General features: G+C 36.8%; 4 protein-coding genes and 1 long non-coding RNA gene across 8 annotated transcripts; 1 reads left to right on the top strand and 4 right to left on the bottom strand.

Moving 5' to 3' along the window:
• Nucleotides 1-1367: 1367 nt before the first annotated feature.
• On the bottom strand, nt 1368-3040 carry LOC148914598 (uncharacterized). The gene is made up of 2 exons (XR_016122756.1): nt 3011-3040; nt 1368-2092 (listed from the first exon to the last, which is right to left on the bottom strand). It is a non-coding gene; the product is annotated as an uncharacterized LOC148914598 (long non-coding RNA).
• A 5969-nt stretch (nt 3041-9009) lies between these two features.
• LOC103340451 (ammonium transporter 2 member 3-like) lies at nt 9010-11291 on the top strand. Of its 2 annotated transcripts, none has more exons than XM_008243869.2 (3): nt 9010-9824; nt 9930-10215; nt 10595-11291. In XM_008243869.2, the coding sequence occupies exons 1-3, from the start codon at nt 9222-9224 to the stop codon at nt 11113-11115; spliced, it is 1410 nt and encodes a 469-aa protein (XP_008242091.1). In that variant the 5' UTR covers nt 9010-9221; the 3' UTR covers nt 11116-11291. The 2 variants fall into 2 exon arrangements, with proteins under 2 accessions (XP_008242091.1, XP_088898247.1); XM_089042121.1 differs by having other exon boundaries at nt 9081-9875.
• Nucleotides 11292-11611: 320 nt separating this feature from the next.
• Nucleotides 11612-14337, bottom strand: LOC103340372 (Wound-responsive family protein). Of its 3 annotated transcripts, none has more exons than XM_008243778.3 (9): nt 13939-14335; nt 13419-13631; nt 13276-13328; nt 13138-13194; nt 12787-12852; nt 12633-12704; nt 12329-12438; nt 12156-12247; nt 11612-12015 (listed from the first exon to the last, which is right to left on the bottom strand). In XM_008243778.3, the coding sequence occupies exons 1-9, from the start codon at nt 14195-14197 to the stop codon at nt 11951-11953; spliced, it is 987 nt and encodes a 328-aa protein (XP_008242000.2). In that variant the 5' UTR covers nt 14198-14335; the 3' UTR covers nt 11612-11950. The 3 variants fall into 3 exon arrangements, with proteins under 3 accessions (XP_008242000.2, XP_088899217.1, XP_016651641.2); XM_089043091.1 differs by having other exon boundaries at nt 13419-13717; nt 13939-14286; XM_016796155.2 differs by lacking the exon at nt 12787-12852 and having other exon boundaries at nt 13939-14337.
• Nucleotides 14338-14927: 590 nt separating this feature from the next.
• Nucleotides 14928-17675, bottom strand: AKRP (ankyrin repeat protein). Its single transcript, XM_016796146.2, has 7 exons — nt 16866-17675; nt 16469-16545; nt 16136-16234; nt 15941-16039; nt 15754-15852; nt 15566-15664; nt 14928-15305 (listed from the first exon to the last, which is right to left on the bottom strand). The coding sequence occupies exons 1-7, from the start codon at nt 17587-17589 to the stop codon at nt 15207-15209; spliced, it is 1296 nt and encodes a 431-aa protein (XP_016651632.1). The 5' UTR covers nt 17590-17675; the 3' UTR covers nt 14928-15206.
• A 501-nt stretch (nt 17676-18176) lies between these two features.
• Nucleotides 18177-21825, bottom strand: LOC103340374 (RNA-binding (RRM/RBD/RNP motifs) family protein). The gene is made up of 8 exons (XM_016796451.2): nt 21687-21825; nt 21574-21593; nt 20459-20587; nt 19874-19897; nt 19642-19741; nt 19375-19524; nt 18707-18776; nt 18177-18606 (listed from the first exon to the last, which is right to left on the bottom strand). The coding sequence occupies exons 1-8, from the start codon at nt 21687-21689 to the stop codon at nt 18368-18370; spliced, it is 735 nt and encodes a 244-aa protein (XP_016651937.2). The 5' UTR covers nt 21690-21825; the 3' UTR covers nt 18177-18367.
• Nucleotides 21826-21862: the final 37 nt, after the last annotated feature.

The following is a 21862-nucleotide window of genomic DNA, read 5'->3' on the forward strand; positions in this document are numbered from 1 at the left end:
TATATTTTTCTTCTGTTTTAGAAAGATAAATTTGGAATTTTCATTCACTCGTTCCTTATATGGAACTTTAAAAGCCGGTTTGTGTATGATAACACCTTGAGGTATACCAATGTGATATTAGAGATCTACTCAAATTATAATCGTGACAGGACAGCCTAGTCACGACTAATCAGTTAGAACTAGTCTTTGAGAATCCATAAACTCCATATGCTTAGTGATGATTATCTAAATCTTATAAGTTTATTTGGCAGCAATAAAATATGAAAGCTTAGTTTTTGTAATAGGTTTTGTATTGGATTATAACTAGTTTGTTTTGAATTGGTTACCCTTGAAGTTGTCAAGTTGAAAATGTTAGAGACAAAGTAAAATGTCTTGATAAAAAAACTGACCCTTCCAAGCTCCAACACACACTATAGCAAAAGTAAATGATTAGTTAGTCTAACTCAGCTCAATATTCTTGATGAATAAATGGCTTTATAATTAATACTATTGTACTATCAACTATTGTTTTGGTGGTTTGTAATTTAATTTCTCATGGGGCAGCCTTAAAAGAACAAGTACTCATCCTACTCTGCTTTTTTAAAGCATATTCCATTTTGGGTTCTACCTGCTTGCTTTGCTCACATTTCCTATTTTAATTTTAATTCAAGCATAGAGTTATTTTTCAATAGAGAATTAAAATTGAGTTAACACTTTGTGGTATATACTATATATGGATGATGAATAAAAACCCCTCATTTGCAATGTTGTTATGTTAGCTCTCAAATATTGAATCTTTGTCGAGTGGAGTACCACGTGGTTGTGGCTTTTTCCCTTTTGTCTTATTTGGCACTCAGAATCGAAATCCCAAAATTTCTTTCCTACCAATGTAAAAAAAAAGTAAAATTTTGAATCTTTAATAAATTTTTTGGACAGTACTTAATTTTCATTTTGATGCTTTGCGTTAAAGAGAATAAAAATTAGCATATAATCTAACATTGGACAGGTGAGAGCAACAAATAAAGAAATATATTGATCGATGACGTTTCTGTTTCTTATTGACCTGCCTACATATGCGATGACATTGTTGATTTTCTTGTAGGATCAACACAATTAGGTTAGAATATTATAAATTGTGGATGGAAACTGGAATTGTTCAAGTATAATAAATCACTAGCAAAGCAAAGTGCGCTGATGTCATGGTTTTAAAACCGTGTGAAATGTGTAGGAAAGATGGTACTATTTATATAGTCATGGAGATCTAAATAGTGGCATCATGCTTTGTTTAGCAAGTCTAAGTTACAAAAAAAATATGATAATAACATGTTTTTTATGTTGTTTGTCTTGATTAAAATACGGACCATATTTTAATAAATCAAGTAACAGTCAAAACATCAAAATATCGACAATATTGAGCTGCTCATTGTTCAAAAGAGTTTGGATAGGTCTTTATATATATGCCACTGGGTGGTGGAAGAGGATTTTTCTGCCTTGATCTCTGTTAGAATGGGTTCTCTCTCTTGTTAGCTCCGCTGTAGAGGTGGCTTATGTTATTTGTTGTCCTCTGCAGAGGTTTTAACTCAGTTGATACAAATTTGGAAAATGACAGGTGTTAATGTAAGCAGAATAAAGGCAAAAATAACAGGCTATGGGTTATAGTTTTGTTCATTACATCTAAAACATCTGATAAGGCCATCAAATTAGTATTAGGCCACCAAATTTAAACACCACATTAGTATTAGGCCATCAAATTTTTTCCATCTCTTTCATTTGTAAACTCTAATGGGTTTGAACAAAATGTACTCATCACCTACCCCTCAATTGGTGGGAACAGTTTTTTACCAACGCCCTTAAACTATATAAATAACTACATTTAAAAAGTAGGCAAACAGATAACAAACAAACAGGAATTCTCATCTTTCACCAAAAACAAACACTTTCACCTCTGAGTAACAATAAATTGCAGAAATTGTAAATTGAAATAAAGTTATGTTCCTGTATTCAATGAAAGAGAGCAAACTTACATTTGAATCTGCAGTGAAGTTGAAATACTGGAATAAGATTCTCAGGACCAAGAAAACAATTCCAACAATAATACCCAATGACTCAGGCCCTGCAAAACACAAATGGAACATTAACTATAAAAGATAAGTTGGGGGTATGAAACATCATACTAATATAACAGACTACTTATATTTGGAAAAGCAAAAAGAGGATCTTCTCCGGTGCACACTTCATAATATTTGGATTTTGCATTTTCTAAAACAAACCTTCTGAAATGGAAATCCAAATTTCTCACTAAAATTAATTTCTAGGGAATACAAAAGGAAAAACCAAAGTCAAAACTATGGATGATAATCACTGTGCCTTAATTGTCTAAATCATTGATGCTGCAAATCATCAAATTTTTCATAAACAACAGTCTAAACAATGAGCTCCAAAGACTCAGTAACATAGATGAAAGAGTTGAGCTGCAAATTTAGCATGCAGCAGAACCTATATAATTTTGGTTTTCCATGTGAGATAAGACAGTCTCAATTAATTAATCCGTTGCAACACTGTTTTGGATATGAAGGAATATAAAAAATATGGACCCCAACAGAAATCACAACCTCTGTTACATTTCCTTTTCTCATACCAACAAATGGAAACACGAAAATATGAGGATATGAAGTGAAGACTGGTTTGTTTTCAAATTCATTCAGAAGACAATAACATCTTAATTGTGAGCGAAGACAGTTCCTACAACTCTGTCCTTGTGTATCATAAAGTTCTAATTCATCAAAATTATCTATCAGCCTCAGCATGTAGAATGCGAAACAGCAATCTGCTTATATACCAAAAAACAAATAGACACACAAACACATACATATTACAACTAAAATTATTACAATTGTGGTTCATTAGGCACAAATAACTTGAGTTTAATTAATTAGCACCACAATAAATAAGTCGATAATCTGAAGCCACCATAATACCAAGTTCACATGATGCCTTAAATCTTAAACCTAAAAATTGGTTAGAATATTACCCCGGAGAAGTTTTATGTGCTGGTTCCACCTTCTCCTTTTTGGAAGACTGACCAGTAAAGAAAATATCCACCTGATCATTCAATGCAATGAGAACAAAAACTCAACAAAATTACTTGCAGCAGCAGAGAGTGCTTCAAAATTTACCCTGATCTGCAAGTTCAATGATAAAGAAGTCTTCTGCACCACCAACCTGTAAAAGCATTTGAAAAAAGAGGAAGTTGCCTTAAGAAGCTCCTGAGTTTGTCAACTGCATGAATCAACACATTATGGAGAATTTACAATTTCTTGATTCAGCCTGAGTCATAAAAATATATAAACCTCGAAAGTAAAAGAAATAGATCTCACTGTACCTGAGAATTAATGAAGAATTCTAAAGTTAATTTTAAATTTCAATGCTAAATATATTGGCTCCTTAATCAATGTCATGGCAAAAGTTCCCCATAAAAGTTAAAAAAAAGCATGAACTCCTGACCTCACGGGGATTTTATTCAACCATTTGGGCTCCAAAGCAACATCTTCAAGAAGATACTGAGATACAATGTGGTGGGGTAAAACAACACAAAAATGTAATGAATATTTCGTAAAGTTCTTCAACAAAAGCATATAAATGTCATTTTTATGAGGGCTGATACACGAAAGAGGGATTGAAATCAACATGTATGATTATCAATCCTCAAATATGCAGAGAGTGCAATTAATAAGTTTGTTAAGCTAAATGGAGAATAAATTATATATTGTGTGGAAGCACAAATTAAACCTAGTAACTTTTTTTTTTTTTCGGTTACAATTAAACCTAGTAACTTTGAAAAGGAAGAAAATGAACAAATTTGATTATCCAAATATGCTATTTGTCATTATATATATGGATAGGAGCAGCCAGAAGACAAATGCTATTTGAAAAACAACAATATAATATTTGACATATAATCATATTCTCTGTTTCATCATCACTCACCATTCAAAACTTCCCTTTTAAAGCCAATTTTAAACAGAGTAAATAAAGTCCAAAAAGTCGGTTTTTGAGATCAAAATCCTTCGATTTTTGTGAGCCGTAGTGTTGACTTGAACGCACATTAGCGCCACGCATGGAATGGATCAAATCTTAACTTATTCTAATCCTAATAATTTTATCAAACACCTTCTTACTGCACTTGAGCTAATTCTACACAAGATACAATCGAAATTATGCTTCCAAGAGTATCAAGTAAATCTGAATACACTTAACTATGAGCAAACCATGCGTATATGGTAAATAAAAATTCATGAAAGGAAGTGGAAAACTCATGTACCTGACGGATAACAGTGGTGGATATGCACATTGTGGATGATGACATTGCTTATGTACTGCCATGTGATGCAGCCACAACCCACAATGTGGACATTGGCTCCACGGCAATCAAGGGTCTTGGAGCTGTTGAAGATGAGCTCTTGGGAGAGCTTGATGAGCATGTTGCCGGGGAACACAATCCGAGAGGCTCGATTATCAGATATCTCGAGTGCTCGGCCTTGGATTCACAGCATCATCATTAGAAGAGTCTGTGACAATAAAATACTCACCACCTTTGCCTCCAAGAGCATATTGGCCAAACCCAATTGCACAATCTGCTAAGCTCACTGTTGTCCTGGCCAATTTGGGTCACATTCCCAATCATCTATTGGGTTTTCGGTTAGGCATGAAGAGTCCTAGTATTTTTGGGTTCCTTGCAGCATTTGCCTTCTTGCCAAAGAAGCATAAACCTTCCTGAAAAATAAAGGGAAAAAAGAAGTAAAGATTGATAACTCAGATCTACAAAAGGCTGAGAAATAGAAGAAAACAAAGTGAAAAAAAAAAACAGAGGAGGTAATTAAAGCTATGTATTTTACCTATGAACTTCTTGAACAACAACTTCTGGGTTGGGATGTTGGCCAGGAAGAGTGAGGTTGAGGAATGCTGTGGCGAGAGAAGAAAATGAGCAGAGAAGAAAGAGCAGGGCAATGCAGGTAATACAACAAATTTTACAGCTTGCTATACAATTGCAATACTATATCAAGAGAATGTGGTTCCACCCTTTTATAATAAAGGGCTGTATTGCTATACAATTGCAATACTATATCAAGAGAATGTGGTTCCACCCTTTTATAATCAAGGGCTGTATATGCTATAGAAAGCTAGTCTGTCTGAGCTGTATGTGAAAATGACATAACATGATTTTCAGATTGACAGTAATCAAGAACCTTATGCATCTTCAAGGTCAAAGAGAGACTCCAAAAAGGGAATGCAAGATAAGTACAAACAGGAAAAAAATTCAGCCCACAGACATCAATTACAGATTGATGAGCAGCATATTGATTACTCCAGTTCTTTTTCCTTAGATCTTCCTCCTGTAAAAACAAACCAAACTCAATTTCTGATTTCCTTCTCAATTTTCGATATGGAAAATGAATAAACCAACCTAGAAAACCAAGAATGTTAAACCAACCTTTTTTCAAACCTAGAAACTTTGAGCTAAACCCCGTGCGATGAGAGAAGAAGGATGAAGCGCCAGTGGAAAGATGGCTGAACAAACGCAAGCGTAGTATGAGATAAGATGAATTAGCAAGGGTAGAGAAATGTGAGAATAAGCTATGCATGCTATCTTGAAAGTACCCATGTCCGAGAATTAGAGAAAGAGATTGAAACAAAGAGAGCTGAAGAGCTGAGTTGATATGAAGAAGACCACCAATGCACACCACTCCTATAAAAATCAAGCCTCCGTATAATCTCGATGATACTGAGGCTTCTTCCATCATTGCCTCACAGTGTAACCCATTAGAAAGCGAATCAAGATCAGATAGAACAGGCTCCAAGTCTACAATCAAGGAGAGAGGGGGGGCAAAAGAAGAGCAGAAACTAATTAATCAAGGGCAAACCGTGATTTCACGTTGGCCGGTTGATGAGAAAAATGAGTTTGCAAAACAGTAAAAAGAGAGGGCATTTCCGTCATTTCACTGTGCTTAGGAACAGTGTTTAGTTGCATTGCGCTTTAGTATATATATAATTTACTCAAAAAAAAAAATAGTCGCTACCTTTTTGTACGCTGAGATGGAACTTTGAAAACGAGTGAAAGCGATGGACGCGGCAAAGTTGGCCTATGAGATCGTCCCATGAAAGACAAGAAAGGAATTCATAATTTTAGTTAGATATATATGTCATGATATATGGTTTGGGCGTAGGCACCACGTCGCACTCACAATACATAATAAATACATAATAAGAACAATGATTCAAATTTTAGGCGGAGTGAGGGTTGTAATTTATTCTAGTTCTCGAGGTACAATGAGAGACCAAAAAGTTTAAATTGAATGAATTGATAGAGAAATTTTGTGTTATATATGATAATCCTTATGATAGACAAATTATACGTAGAACTTTCATATTTATGAGAAAGATAATAGGTTTTATGATCGGTCTGCAACTCCTAAATGCTTAAGAAGACGAATTATACATATAACTTTTATATTTGTGAGAAAAGTAAAGAGTTTTATGATCGGTTTGCAACTCCTGGATGCCAAACGTAGTACTACAAGGTGGAGACGATGGTGTCGGTCCTTAGGGTGATCATGTCATGTTAGTTGTTACTTGTCCCATTGGGTTTGTTGAACTTTGAAGTCATTTGCTAATTTATATTTTTCTGTTTCTTCTAGTGGGGATTATTGCCGTGCCCTTGACAATCGAAATGTGAATAGCATATGGGGCTTGGAAGAAAACACAGTGCATGACCCAAATAAACAAAAGTCAATTAACTTGTTTTATTGGAATAAAAGTCCCTTACTAGACTCGAATTTGCTAGGAATTATTTGATAAAGTGCCCTATTATTAACAACAAAAATCTCATAATTCTCAATTATGGTTTTCAATAGCATTCTATTTTATTGATTAAACCACAAAATATGAACGACACAAGCTGTTATGCACCATCCATCATCCATGTTGGGATGGCCCCACTCTTGTTCTTTTTATTCAGAAAATTTAGTGAATTGAAAACTTTCACACCACCACGCCACTCAACACTGCCAAGAACTTACTGATTCTATTATAATTTTTCTTCCTTCAAATAATTTAAATGCAAGAAGGAAAACCTAAACATTCATTTATAATTTATTTTCCTAATTAATTCTTTTTTGTTTTGTAAATTTTGATATTATTGTTTTAGATTAACCGTGAAGTAGTTAATGTAAATTACCTTTTATTTTATCCAACTAAACGAAGGCTGTTCCACCCAGTAAATTACCTTTTCAAAACCAACTGGGTTGCTGCAACTCATAATTGTCTAGGAATTGTTAATTCCAGCTGAAAATTAAAAGGAAATATTATTATTCGAGTGAAAAGTCCATAACCAATATAACAATCAAACCTTTTTGCTTAACACAGCGGTTGAGTTATGAGCCAATCATAACAAGAAACGTGGATGACAAAACCGCAAGCCGTCGGATGGATCGTCTTGTGCGAGGAAACGTAACAACAACAGAATTATAAAATAAAACTAAAACCCTTTGCTTTTTGGCAATTAATTTGTCAATTTATAATATTCATGGAAACAAAAACACAGAGAAGACAAAAACAGAGTCAGAGAGAGAGAGAGAGAGAGAAGTGGTTGACATGAAGAACATCATGAAGTAGTTTTCTTATGGGTTTTTATAACCCTGGCTGATGTGGGCTGAGCAGCAAAGATATGGCAAAGCTTTGTTGGGTTTTCTCTGTTTAGATTGGTTGTGTATTAGCTTACTTCTTTTGTACCATAAATCTCAAAGTTTCTTCCTTAAGCAGAGCAACAAATTGAGGTTTAAGCTGTAAAAATTTATGAGAAATCTTTGTTCGGTTTGCTCTGTTTTGGGTTGGGGTTTATTAGATCAATTCTTTGTACCATATATCATTCTGTTTTGGTTTTTTTTCTTCTTTTCAAAGTAGCTTGGAGGGTTTGGTTACAGATTATGGGTCAATGCACATCAAAGCAAGTGAGGCGTAAAGGGTTGGGTGGTTCTTCTTCTTCAAGTTCATCTGGAGGTGGAGGTGGAGGTGGGTGTGCAGTGAGGCAAGGATGTTGGAGCATGATCAGAGAGAAAAGGTCCCGGTTCTATATTGCTAGGAGGTGTGTGGTGATGCTTCTTTGCTGGCACAAATATGGCAAGTATTAATGAAACCTTCATTAATTCTTCTTCTTCTTCCTCCTCTCTTTCTTTTTTTTTTCTCTCTATTGGTTTTTTATTTTCATGTATAAATCAATGGAGGTTTGCAAGTGTCAGGAAGAATTTGGATCTCATTTGGTGGTCTAAATCTTCCCCAGTTCATGAAATTCATGGCAGGAAAGATGTTTTTCTTTTTTTAATATTTTTAATAAAAATTAGAAGTATTGCATGATTAAGCCATTCATATAAATTATAAAGCAACAAGTTTCGTGTGGAGAATTGAGAGACTTTTTTTTTATATTGATTCTTGTGTCAATATGGAGAAGTGAGAGTTTTTGTTGTGTGTGTAAGCCTCTCGGTTCATTATAGCCAATTTGAGGAAGGAACAATATGTTCAAAGCTAGAGCAAACGCATACAAGATGTATTTTATTTATTTGTTCCTAAACAATTTGTAAGTTGTGATTCTTTATCAAGGTGAGGCCAAGCAGAATATACCATGGGCCATAGCTTTCCACGCTTCCAGTCCCAGCTAATGAAATCACTCACAAAGAGATAAAAGGGAAACAAAAATGAATATTCAAAGGTGTAATTTAAAATAAATCCCATCAATTTGCACCCAAAAAAATTCTTACATTTTCACCAAGCAATAGCTGCCATATTCAAACCCATGAGAACATCTAAATTATGCCTCTTCTTGGAGCCATTTGATGGAACTCTTCTAGCTAATGTGGACTGTGGAGACAAACAGTATCAAAATTTTGAGGTTTTGTAATAAAAGTTGCTTTCAGAATGTTAGTGCAACAACTGAAATGACAGAGGCCAAGCAAAACTAGATTAAGTGCACCCAAATTATGGTACCCCTGCTTACTGCTTTAAGAATTTCAAATTGAATCTGTAACATCAGCCAGCAATGAGTGTTAAGTATATACTTTTCTACAAGAAACCAGACTTGTAGATTATTACAAAGTGCAATACCAACTCATAACTTTGTTATATATTTGCTGTTCCTGCTAAGCTATTCCAAAATTTCACCAAAGTTTCTCTCCTCCTCTATACCACTTTCGATGAATAATAGCGATTACTCTGGAGTTCTCCCGCTGAATCTCCTGCCAGACGAAGCATCACCACGATGGAACAACAAAGGAGACAATGGATGGCAGCTAATAGCAACCACCATGGTAGGCATGCAGAGTGTTCCTGGCCTTGTCATACTCTATGGAAGCATGGTGAAGAAGAAATGGGCTGTAAACTCAGCTTTCATGGCCCTATATGCCTTTGCTGCAGTCCTCATCTGTTGGGTTCTTTGGGCTCACAACATGTCATTTGGTACCAGATTTTGCCCAATATTGGGCAAGCCTGCTTTTGCTCTGACCCAAAGGTTTCTCCTCCGTGAGTATGGAGGTTTTCATGTTCCAATGGCTGATTATGTCTACTATGAATTTGTCTTTGCTGCCATTACTGTGATATTGCTTGGGGGCTCCTTGCTTGGGAGGATGAACTTCTATGCTTGGATGTTGTTTGTGCCAATGTGGCTCACCTTGTCTTACACAGTTGGTGCTTTCAGTATTTGGGGAAAAGGGTTTCTTGAGAAGTACATCATTGATTATGCTGGTGGATATGTGATTCATCTGTCATCTGGTGTGGCTGGTTTTACTGCTGCTTATTGGGTAATTGATATGGACACCCGAAACCCTTCTATGTATAATAATTGTTTCTTTGTTTTTGTTTTGTTTTTTGGCGGTGGTTTAGTATTGAATGTTGCTATCATATAGGTAGGACCAAGGCAATCACATGACAGGCAACATTTCCCTCCAAACAACATAATTCACATGTTGGGAGGTGCAGGGTTTTTGTGGCTTGGATGGACAGGGTTCAATGGTGGCTCTCCATTTGCAGCAAACTTGATTGCATCTTTGGCCATTATCAACACCCATATATGCACTGCCACTAGCCTCTTGGTATGGGTTTCCCTTGATATGGTAGTGTACAAGAAAAGCTCCGTGATCGGCGCGGTCCAGGGAATGATCACTGGCCTCGTCTGCATCACACCTGGTGCAGGTAAACTAGTCCTTGCTCAATTGACATAATGAACGAAGACGTTCTCTTGCTCAAAAGTATGACATGTTATGTTATCAGACTATCTCTCATTCATTTTGTTTTGAAGTGTAGTGTCAAATAGGTTGATAATGTAACATATATATATTTATTAATTATATATGGCAAGAAACTTAGCATAAACATTGCTTTCATAAGGCCGTAAAAAATATCTTTCAAGAACCATTTTTTTTTGGTAGCTGCTTGTCACTTTCTATGAAATGAAGTGAAACAACCAGACAAAAACATGATGGTTATGAATGTTTATGAACTGAGTTTTGATTTAAGAAAGTAAGAAGAAGCAATTTTGCAGCATCCCACATAATAATATCTACCTGCGCAGGGATTGTGGAGCCATGGGCAGCAATAATAATGGGAGCAATGTCTGGTTCCATACCTTGGTACACCATGATGGTATTGCACAGAAGATCAGCCCTCTTCCAAAGTGTTGATGACACATTGGGGGCCTTTCACACCCATGCCGTCGCCGGCCTGTTGGGGGGTCTCCTCTCAGGCTTCTTTGCTCGAGCCAACCTTCTGAGAATGATGTACCCGACTAACCATTACGGTCCAGGCTTAATGTACAGCATCCTTGATAGGAAACCAAAAGATGGCCTCATACAAATGGGGCACCAGATCATTGGAGCAGTTTTCATTATCGTATGGAACGTCGTTGTCACAAGCTTGATTTGCATTTTGATCAGCCGTATCGTTGATCTTAGGATGAAGGAAGAGGACCTTGACATTGGTGATGATGCCGCGCATGGAGAAGAAGCCTATGCTCTGTGGGGAGACGGTGAGAAGATGCCGATCAGATGGCAGATGCCTCCAACGATTCCTTCCATGTGCAGACGGCTGAATTGAAGTTTGTAGTGGAAATTCTAATAAGTTGTAGTGCCTCCACCTTTGACGTTAAAAAAAAATGCATACAGCAACTCTCGTTGCTGGCTGCTATTTTAATCCATCTTTTGTTCTCGTCTGTAAAGTGTACATGTTCATATTGGTGAAGAATATAGCTACTGGTCATTTTTGCATACAAAGGCTACTCATTGGATCATTAAAAATACATGTTGTGGCATGTAGTTAGGTTACTGGAGTGACAATTGTTGAACAAACATCTGTCCCTTGGGTAAGGAAGTTAAGAAGACGCTAAATTTGTAATTTGGGAAAATGAATTAATAAAAAAAGAGAAAAGAAAGAGTCGAAATTTGAAGAATGTGATGACATATTTCGAATTTCGAGTTCAGCCTCTATTGTAGCTGTAGTTGCCAAGGATTAAGAGTACACAAAGCTTTCAAATGTCAGCTCAAAATACTAGTAGATTAAGCATTGCACAAATCTAATAATACATCAAAAGATCTTAGAAAGAACAAGATATTCTTTCAATTAGATTCAAACGAACGCAATTTCATTCTTTCTTGTCATACAACACTTTGCTGAGATTTACAAACCGTGGATACGAATCTCCAAAGAAGGCTGACCATGCTTATGGTTTGAAGAATCCATCTGAGTACATGGTTTTACATATACATATTTGGGGGCAGTATTCAATATTCTACAGTAGCTGTACATTCAATATTTTAAAAGTTCTCTCATTATCCAATAATGCACAAAGGTGTTCCTTGCACTAGAATCTCCATAATGAATTGCTATGCCAACAGTGCGTAGAAGCATCAACTTATTTAGAAGTGGATTAACCTTATATATTTGGTGAAGGCCCTTGAATTGACTTGCGAAGCTTGACTAGTTTGTCTCTCCACATGGCTGCAGGATCCAGTCGTTAATTGATAAATAATCCAATATATGTAAAACCATCAGGCAATCAGAAGCAAATTGATGAAGAAAAGAAGAAGTAATGTGACCTAGAAATGTTGTATATGTCAGAAAAGCAGTGCATAAAATACCTGCATCTTTATATCTTTCCTCTTTAATAGCTAAACTGATATTATTAACCAACTCAAGTTCTTGAATTAAAAAATCGGGACCATCTGCAGCACTGAAAAGAATTTAACTAATGATTAGAACCAGAAATTAACTGATGAAACAAACTTGAGGAGCACAAAATACAACTCAATACCTGTCAAGAGATACATCATAAGCAGACTTTGTATCACGCACTCGGTCCATCCCATAACTGATTCTTACAGCATCAGTTAAGACAATCTGTTTATTTACAAATATGGGCACCTGCACATGGCAAGTGTCACACAAAGTTAGCAGTAGTTTCAAAAGAAATGGTCATGTGCATGTGATAGATTTTTAGATCTTGCGAACTTCAACAGAAAGGTAACAGTTTTTTTCATGCCCATGAAGAAGCAGGAACACGCATGGACACAAAGTCTATGAGCATTTGTATTGATGAATGCAAGAAAGACATATACCTTGCTTCTATGTGCAACATTTATGGCATCTGACGGACGTGCATCCACATTAAAAACCTCGTTTTCCCCTGGCTGCAGATAATAGGAACCTTGATGTCATTAGGTTGCTTCACTTTCTTAAAATATTAGTTCATAACTCACAAGGGTTTACCACCTTGCTAAAACACAATCCGGCAAAGTAAGTATTCATCACTCTTTCTGTAATTCTCACCATATTCACCTGGAATTGAAGAGGTTGCAACAAAATAAGAGAATGACCTGAATGGTTTTACACCCCACTATCAACTTGGACAAAAAACTGAATGTCCTCTTAAGACAAAAAACTTACATACATTCCCTTCTCACCACTCACTTTTTCTAAAATCTAGTTGTTAGTATCATTAGGTTTCCTTATAGACATGCAATAAACATAAACCGAGTAGCTAAAGCAGGAAAAGGACAAATGATAAAAGCCTTCGGCCATTCAGAAAGTAATTAATACATGGAAAAAAAATTAACTACATACTTGATAACCAAGTTTGTCGACGAGATTACTCACAAACTGGAATTGATCAGGGGAGTCCTGCAGAATAACCAGTTTTGGGGGTCAATGTACATTCACATAAGAAAGCAACCGATTTAATTACAGAACTCAAACAGTTACCCCATTCTCATCTCCCCATTGGGCATCTATGAGATTTTCTATGGCAAATTCACCTGAAAAACAAAAATCAGATAAGTTACAATTAGTGACCAGAGGGTGTGACACTTCAAATTACACTTATTCCTGTACATAATTTAATATACCTACAACAATTGGAAGCAAAAAGTCTCCGTCACAAGAAATCTTGAGAAAAATCGTGGGATTTTGGAAACGCTGGAGAAAATTTCGGCCTAAGGTATCAAAGAGGTTTCGAGATCGGTTTGCTTGAGCTGAAAAGGGACGCAATTTACCAGAGGACTGCCATTTCGTCTCTTCTTTAAACCCTCGCTTTTGCATACGGTAGTGAGATATAGTTTCTGCACTAATTTAACACAGTCAACAACTTCAAAAGATGATCATCACACCCCATCACTGAATTAGCAACAAATTACTTCACTTTACACTGCAACATTCGAAACCAACAAATTAAAAACAATAAAAATCAACAGAATATATGGACAAATAGGTAAAGACTTCATCTTTGGACGAAATAGTAAGAATTTAACAGAATCAAATCAAAATCAATTCAAAAAGTTATTATAGAATAGATACATAGAAATATACGTACACGTATATTTATAAATATATGTATGTGATCATAGGTGGTGCAAAGAGAGTTGGGACCTGAGAGGAGGAGAGAAGCTTGGAGATAATCGTAATCGTGGGGATCGGCATTGCTGGATCTGGAACGAGAGGAAGAGTTGTTGCAGGTAATGCCAATCGATTTGAGGCCACGACACCGTTTTGTCGTTCTGAAACCTAATCGAACCGTGAAGACCAAGTGGAGCGAGGAGGAAGAAGCAGAACTAGCAGCAGGCCAAGTGCTTGGGATCGAACGGATGGCAGCTGAGCGATCCGTCACATGAAATTGAGCTCCGATCATTATAGAAGAAGAAGAAGAAATATCAATGTACAGAGAGAGAGAGAGAGCTGAAGAAACAGATAAAATAGAGAGCTGGTTGAGTTTCTTTCGATTTCAACAATATGGCGCTTTCTTCTTTTCATTTGCTGGCTCAACTTCGGTTCGCTTTTATCAAGGGGAATTTTGACAAAGATGTGCCCATGCTGTTCTTGTCTCCCCAGTTAATTGTATGTCAATGTCATTAAATTAGATGGACTCATAATTAATTTTTATAATTTTGTTCCGACCTACCCACTCCCTTTCGAGATCGAATAAAATAGAAATGATTGCGAGTAAGGGATTTGTAGCTCAAAATATAGAAACCGATGTTCAATTAAAAAACAATTGCATATAACAAGTTTAAAATTCAAGTGTTTGAACGAGTCCTATCTTCTAATCTCCCATCCAATATGATGTTGCGATTTTAAAAATGAATTTACATATGACATAATGTTATGACATATCGTTATGACGCATGGCATAACACTAGGTATTACATAATATTACGAGATAATGTTACGACACATGGCATAATGTTAGGACGTAGAGTTTAGGATACTCGCTGACCCAAAAAATACAAAGAGGATACTCTCTTTCACCACGATCTAGCACACTCTGCTTCATGCATAGATGTCGTGCCTGTACGTGTCAAGCTCCATTTGATTGTGTTGAGCATGTGCCATGCTGATGCAGACTCAAGCATAACATGAACTGGCCCAAAGTATTAATGAGATTTTCTCGTTTAAGGAAAAAGAATATTTGCATTCTACAATTCATTTTCAATGATTTTTTAATTACAAACAATTACAAAATTACAGGCCTTCTCTGGTTGATATTGTGGTTGGCACTTGGCTCTTGTGACGGGTAAGTTGGACTGACGGATGATCATCTGAAATGCTGAAACTTTTATGTAAAAGTTATGGCTTGTCATCAGATCATTTGGGCAGTCGAAACACTGATCAGGTAGATTTGTGGTTCGAATATTGACCGATTAGCGTGGCTTGGGAAGAAGCTTCAACAGCTTAATTAGCTCATAAGTCCTTGTTTCTTGACCAGAATAAAGGCAAAGGTCAAGAGGGGTTAAACCATCCTGCAACAAATAGATGACTTACATTACAATCAACTATCATTATTACGGTTGCACGTCAAGGCAATAAGAACTAAAGCATACACCGGAATGCCGATAAGGTGCTTAGACTCGAACTACGACACGTGAGAGCAGAAATCATATGAAGGACAGTTCAAGAAGCAATCGCTCATATTTTCTTTCATGCATCCAACCAAGCATGTGCAGAATGCAGAAAACTTATGCACTACAAACACAAGCTAAAGGAATCATTCAAAAGTTACCTTATTCTTCAATGTCTTATCCGATCCTTTAATCAATAAAAGCCTCACCACATCTGTTCTTCGGCCTTGAACAGCTAGATGTAATGGTGTCCATCCATCCTATAAAGTCAAAGTAAAACTTTTTGAATAATTGTTTCTTTATATTGCATACCAAAGTGTAAGCAAGCATGGGAAATTATAATCCGTACATTGTCCTGAAGGTTTATATCAACATTATATAACAGAAGAATTTTAATTGCTTGACTGGAAGCTGTTCGGACAGCATAATGCATCAAGGTGGCGCCATCCTGTTTTCAACATAAGCATTTAGTTAGAACAATAATAGTCACACTAAAACCAAACTGGATTGGGAGATTCACTAGGTAATCTACTCACTTTATCACAAATAAATGGATTAGCTGATTCTCTTAAAAGATAGTTCGTGATGGCCTGATTTTTACCAAGAATTGCTTTATGAAGAGAATTCCAACCATCCTGCAAAGCAATGAACCAAAGCTCAAATCAAGAAGGTAAAGGAAAGAACAATCTTTGCAGTTAACAATCCAATAGAAAAGGTGGCCATTTATATACCTTATCCACAACATTGATATCAGCATTATGTTTCAATAAAGCATCCATAAGGTAAAATTCTCCTGATGCAGCAAGAGTGTGAAGTGGTAGCCATTTGCTCTGAAAGAGATTTCAAATACACCAAAATCAAGTTAAAACCTTCAAGTTCATCGAACTAGAACTACAAAAATGTGATTGTGTGAGGGGGCAGCTGTATATGTTCAAATTTACATAGGGTTCAACAACTAAGGGTTTCACTAAGGAATGATTTTCTAATGAGAAAAACGAAAATCAATCTAACAATAAACACAGAAACCATCATGTATTAATGATCATAACACAAGTGACACTTACAGAGGTGGCAGCAGCTATATCAGGTTTTCGCTTATTTAGCATAGCCTTCTCCTCTTTCGTAAACAACTTTCGGGGTCCTGTTCATTCAAGCAACAAACAATATTTCACAGACCATATCCATCAAACACACCCAAAAAAAGACCAATTCAAGTTCAACATCGGAAAAATTGTCCATGTCTGAAAAATTGGTTAAAAAGAGAGCTTGATTATCTGCAGTGTAAAAAAATTATACTTTGTTACATTATCCTAGACCTATACACCAAAATTTACTACTTTTCAATAAAACTCAGAGCTAAAACCAGCGTTTCGCAGAACCCACATGAACATACTAGAGAATCTCATCCCCATCTGAAAGCTCAGTATAAATATATAACAGAGAAAAGAGGAAAGCAATCACCTTCAGATTTCTTAGCACCAGGCTCATAATGCTCACTGTTAAAGAACTCAGTAACATCCTCCAGACCCTTCCCATAAACCGCCCACCTTGGATTCTTAGGCGCCACTCGCTCACTCAAAGACCCATCATTACCTTCATTATCTTTCAACTCCTTAGCTTTAGCATCCTCGACCTGAGCCAAACCTGAAGCGTCATCCAAAACAAGAGGCTTCAATTGATTCAACTTGGCCTCCCTGTACGCCAAGTACTCCTCCAAATTCAAATCCCTTATGGGCTCTAACCCCTTCTTCCGCTTCTCGACCCTCGTACCAAACTGCACTTCTTGAGCTATCTTGCGCCTCTCTTTCTTCGTTATGTTAATCTCCGCTTGTACCTCTCTCCATTGGTCCGGAACCAAGTTCTCAGACCCAATGTCATCGATAGCTTTTCTGGGTTTTGCTTTGGTTGGGTTAAAAGTATCGACTTTGGTGTTGTTTTGGAGATAAGGGTCGTCGAATATGCCTTCTTCGAAGACAACGCAGTCACCGATTACATGGTCTTCTTCGAAAGGGTCGTTTTGAATGGAGTAAGATGAGTTAACAGAGGGTGAGAGTGTGTGTAGTTTTCTCTGAAACTTTATGGTTGTGGGCAGTGCGAGCTTGTGAGGTGTGGTGGTGAGAGAGAGAGGTTTGGCGGGGAGGAGAGAGAAAAGCTTAGAGGATTGGGGGTTTACAGAGAGTGACATGGCCTTGCACTTGCTAAGCTCAAGCTTCTTCCCTCAAAATGAAAACAAGGAGTTATCCGTTTCTTCATTTTTGGATTGATAAGTTGTACAATTAATAGTTGGGCTAGGCCCAGATTGCTGATTATCACCTAGGCAACCAGCTATAGGCCTATGGCTTTTATCGGGCTGAGACTGATTGCGACGAGAGCACATTTTAGACCAAACTAATCTTTTTTTTTTTTTTTTTTTGTAAATGTTTTCAGACCTTTGTTTTTAAGAGAGTGATAGTACTACACTCACACACTCGAATCAAAGACCTTAGAGCAATTGCTCCAAACTATTACACCAGTGGTCCTTTGTAAGCTTTGAACTTTTTAAGATGAGGTCAACTGGGATTTTCTTTGGAAGAAAAGCATGGCTACTAACTTGGCAACATTTAACTAAGCTAGGAAAAGTAACGAGGTGAGAATCATCAAGACTACGAAAGGAAAAGAGCCAATTTCTTTGGCCGAACTTGCACCATTGGTTAGGCTTTCTGCAAGATCGAAACCAACTTTCTCATAGTTCAAATTTCACAGAAAACAGTGTACAAACAGGGAAGACTAAAATTGGAGATAAGCTAGGCGACATATTATATATCGATTCCCATGTCCAAAGGCACAAACCAGCAATCCTACTACTTAGTAACAACATGAGAAACGAAACCAGAGGAACTTCAGACTCCAGAACACAACATTACATTGCTACATTTTGTCCCTTAGTCTGTAAATTTTGGAGGACAGGAAATAACAACATGGCCTCATCTAGAGCCACGAGCATACTTCCTTTCAGGGCTGCCATAGGGAGAATAAGACCTCTCCCTTCTAGATCTTCCGCCATAAGGTGAACCCCTAGGAGAATAATCACGGCCACCTCTGTACGGTGAGCGCCTTGGAGACCTCCGATATCCATAGTCATCACGACCTGAGCCCCCACGATACCTACCACGATCACGATCACGATCCCGATCCCGATCCCCATCCCGATCACCTCGATAACCTGTCACCGATACAGAGATAAAATATGAGATATAGGCAAACAAACCATAGTGAGACAACTGCACTTTTATTATTTACATAGGAAAGCATATTAAGCATACCATAGTCTCTAGTATTTTTCAACCCAAGATAATGCCCAGGTGTTGGAGTTCTTGGCCGCTTCCTCCGAGACTGAAAATAAACATATAAATCCTTAATTCTTTGAAATTTCCATTATACAGTTAGCAAAATTAATCATACAAGAATCATTAACAAAATTTGAAGAACTGAAATATATCTTACCACAAGCAACATTATTTTTTATACTTCATCAGATTTAAAAATATATATTTGATAAAGAAAACTTAAGAGGAAACTAAATAGAGTGGGAAATCTGGACACAGAAACAAGCACAAGATATCCAGGCACATATGTGATACGATTAGTGTCCACAAAATGAATGCCAGTTATGAAATACCATAAAAGCCTCATTAGAAAGTTGTTGGTAATGTCCGTGGATTAGTTGAGAGTTGAAAGTGAATGCTGAAGTTGTAATGTTGTTGGAATATAGTTGCTATGTTTAGTTGATCAGGCGCATTTGAAAAGCTGTTTAAGCTTGCCATTGATCAAGCTGTATCACTAAAGTTGACATGGATAAACTCATCATCTGTGATTGCTGCCAACATACCTGACGCAATGAGTTACGAATATAACCAGAAAACCGCCACGTCAAGAAATACAAAACAAAACAAATGGTTTAAAGTTTATCACCATATGAAAATCACATTACCCTCTCAACAGTTATGTATCGACCTTCCAGAACTGACTGGTTGAGATGTTTAATGCACCGTTCAGCATCTTCAACCGAGTCCATAGTAACAAAGGCAAAACCACGAGAAATTCGAGTGCGGGGCTCCACAACAAGAAAGCATGAGGCTACCTGTGAAAAAGACAAGCAGAACATATAAATGCGAAATTCATCACTATACCATGAATAATGGAATAGTTAGTGCAATAAAAAAAATTCACTAAATAAAATAGAAAATAATAAAAGCACCTTTCCCTCCTTTGAAAAATGCCTTTCAACATCCTTCTCTGAGACCCTTGTTGATAAGCCAGTCACATACAGTGTATTTCCAGGATTTATAGCAGCAGGCCTACCACATAAAGCAAAACTCAGATGAGCACCAGAGAAAAATATCAGTGTCATAAATCGAAAGACGGTTTGACCACTGTCAACTTTATAAACAGATATGCTACTGTAAAGAAAAACCAAAATTAACACCAACCTGCCAGGACTTCTGGACCTTGATCTGCACCCAAAAAAACGCCAACCATTTATAAGAATCATTGGTGTCACATGGCAGAAAAACTGAAGTTACTAAAACCAGTATTTTTAAAACTAAAATTAATAAATCAATGTTTTCAAAACCAAAGTTACTAAAACCAATGTTTTCCAATGCAAAGGCATAATGTGAGGTGTTTTGTGCCTCACAAGTGAGGCATAAGCCACAAGGCATTGAGGTGTAAGCCTTCAGGAATGAGAATTATTGAAATTTAAGAAATATAAATCTGCAGGAAACCACCTTAGAGCGGCCAAAAATATCTGAGAGCTACTTGGTTGTTGTGGGTTAGAGGCTACCAAGATATTCTAATTATTTGTTATGGTTATTCAGGTTTTATGGGGAGGAGAAAGAGGATCTAAGTGGGGTATTAAGTTTCCTTTTCAAATCCTAGGCAAAACTGTGTCATGCAACAAAGAAACACCTTGGACACCCTGCTCTCGAGTCATGGAGTGCTTGTTTTTGCCTTTGAAAAATACTGATACTAATAAACATGAACAACACATTTAAGCAAAAAAAGTGAAGACCAACCTGCCACGACTTCTAGAGCGAGATCTCTGCCTTGGCCTAGACCACGATCTTGACCTTGACCTAGGCCTAGACCAAGACCTGGACCTGGACCTGGACTGAGCTCTCCATGGAGAAGGGGATCGTGAGTACCTGATTTACACATATGTATGGCATAAAACTTCTGAACAACATCAAAAAATAAGAGCCAAAAAGCGCAAAACACTTTCCCACACAGTGAATCTTCATAATCAAAAGAACTCACAGCTAATATGCTCTAAAAGATAATATTCACCTATAATGCGTTTATTACCAGACCCTAGAATGGTTGTCTCATTGTCAAAAATGCGAAAGCAAGCCATGTAGATCATAACAACTACCCCAAATGGAATCACAAGAACACCACATATTTAACTAGAGTCTCCCTGATTCATTAGTATCACAATTCAACAATTTTCGCCCCACTAAATAAGACATTTAAAACATTCTCCAAAACATAATGGAAAAAGTAACAAATCTGAACATAAAACTTCTGGGTGACTTTATCCTCTATAATTCCAAAGTGAAAACTTCCAAGCATAAACATAACTCGCATATACCATTCTAAAACTACACCACCAAGACCTACATGGTAAAGACAAAACCTTGCATGTATGAACAGTTGCCGCATTGGATGGTCTCCCAAATAAACAGATTGCCCGTAGAACATCTTCCATGGACTAAGGCACAGCATATACGCACAACCGTATGATTTCCTTACCCACTCGCATATCTATGGCTATTTCTAAAAATCGAAGCTAAGATTGAAAATCCTAAAACAGGGAATTTGTGTTCTTCCTTTCTTATAAGAAAAACTGAAAGATAGAGAGAGAGTGATTTCACAAAATGATTTACGGATAGTAAGTGGCTCACAAAAAACAGACAAAGGAAGCTTCAAGGGTCAAACATAGCCAAATAAAATTCCAATAACTCCAAATCACTGACACAAAGCAAATCAGCACCAATAGATCGAAAGCCTCGACCCAACAAATATGTTGAAAGGCAATTATTTTTCTACAAATATACACATATATAATATATATTAGGATGCAATTCGAACCCAAAATTTGAAAAACAGCAATTGAAATTATAGGGCTTACTTTTTGCGAGGAGAATCCGCCTGCAAAAAATGTAAAAAGAAAAACGCATTAAAATCTTTCAGCTTTCTCAAGCATGCAACAGCACTAGAGCATCACGTAAGTAGAGAGATTACCATTCGCAGAGGGCAAAGACGAAGAACCCTAGAGAACAAAGTCGAGGTATTAGGGTTTGGGGTCAATGAGCTTTCTTGAAAGGGTAAAAGCCCACTTTGTATCTATTGTCTATGTAAACCGGAAATTACATTATATATATCTGTCAGGGGTATAATCTCCTACGTTGAAGGCACAT

Source organism: Prunus mume, linkage group LG8, assembly GCF_029339155.1.
Source record: "Prunus mume cultivar Tortuosa linkage group LG8, ASM2933915v1, whole genome shotgun sequence".
Taxonomy (NCBI): domain Eukaryota; kingdom Viridiplantae; phylum Streptophyta; class Magnoliopsida; order Rosales; family Rosaceae; genus Prunus; species Prunus mume.

Excerpts from the sequence above, each read along its gene's own strand:
- LOC103340374 (XM_016796451.2), bottom strand. Across the intron at positions 19,525-19,641 it reads ATTTTTCAAAGGAGGGAAAG|GTAGCCTCATGCTTTCTTGT; the intron begins GTGCTTTTATTA and ends TCTTTTTCACAG. Across the intron at positions 18,607-18,706 it reads GAAAAATACTAGAGACTATG|GTTATCGAGGTGATCGGGAT; the intron begins GTATGCTTAATA and ends TATCGGTGACAG.
- LOC103340372 (XM_008243778.3), bottom strand. The coding sequence starts at position 14,197 with ATGATCGGAGCTCAATTTCATGTGACGGATCGCTCAGCTGCCATCCGT. Across the intron at positions 13,329-13,418 it reads TTTGCTTCCAATTGTTGTAG|GTGAATTTGCCATAGAAAAT; the intron begins GTATATTAAATT and ends TTTGTTTTTCAG. Across the intron at positions 12,853-13,137 it reads TCGACAAACTTGGTTATCAA|GTGAATATGGTGAGAATTAC; the intron begins GTATGTAGTTAA and ends CTTCAATTCCAG.
- AKRP (XM_016796146.2), bottom strand. The coding sequence starts at position 17,589 with ATGTCACTCTCTGTAAACCCCCAATCCTCTAAGCTTTTCTCTCTCCTC. Across the intron at positions 16,546-16,865 it reads TGGTGCTAAGAAATCTGAAG|GACCCCGAAAGTTGTTTACG; the intron begins GTGATTGCTTTC and ends TTGAATGAACAG. Across the intron at positions 15,306-15,565 it reads ATAAGACATTGAAGAATAAG|GATGGTTTAACCCCTCTTGA; the intron begins GTAACTTTTGAA and ends TATTTGTTGCAG.
- LOC103340451 (XM_089042121.1), top strand. The coding sequence starts at position 9,222 with ATGAATAATAGCGATTACTCTGGAGTTCTCCCGCTGAATCTCCTGCCA. Across the intron at positions 9,876-9,929 it reads TGTATAATAATTGTTTCTTT|GTAGGACCAAGGCAATCACA; the intron begins GTTTTTGTTTTG and ends GCTATCATATAG. Across the intron at positions 10,216-10,594 it reads CTGCATCACACCTGGTGCAG|GGATTGTGGAGCCATGGGCA; the intron begins GTAAACTAGTCC and ends CTACCTGCGCAG.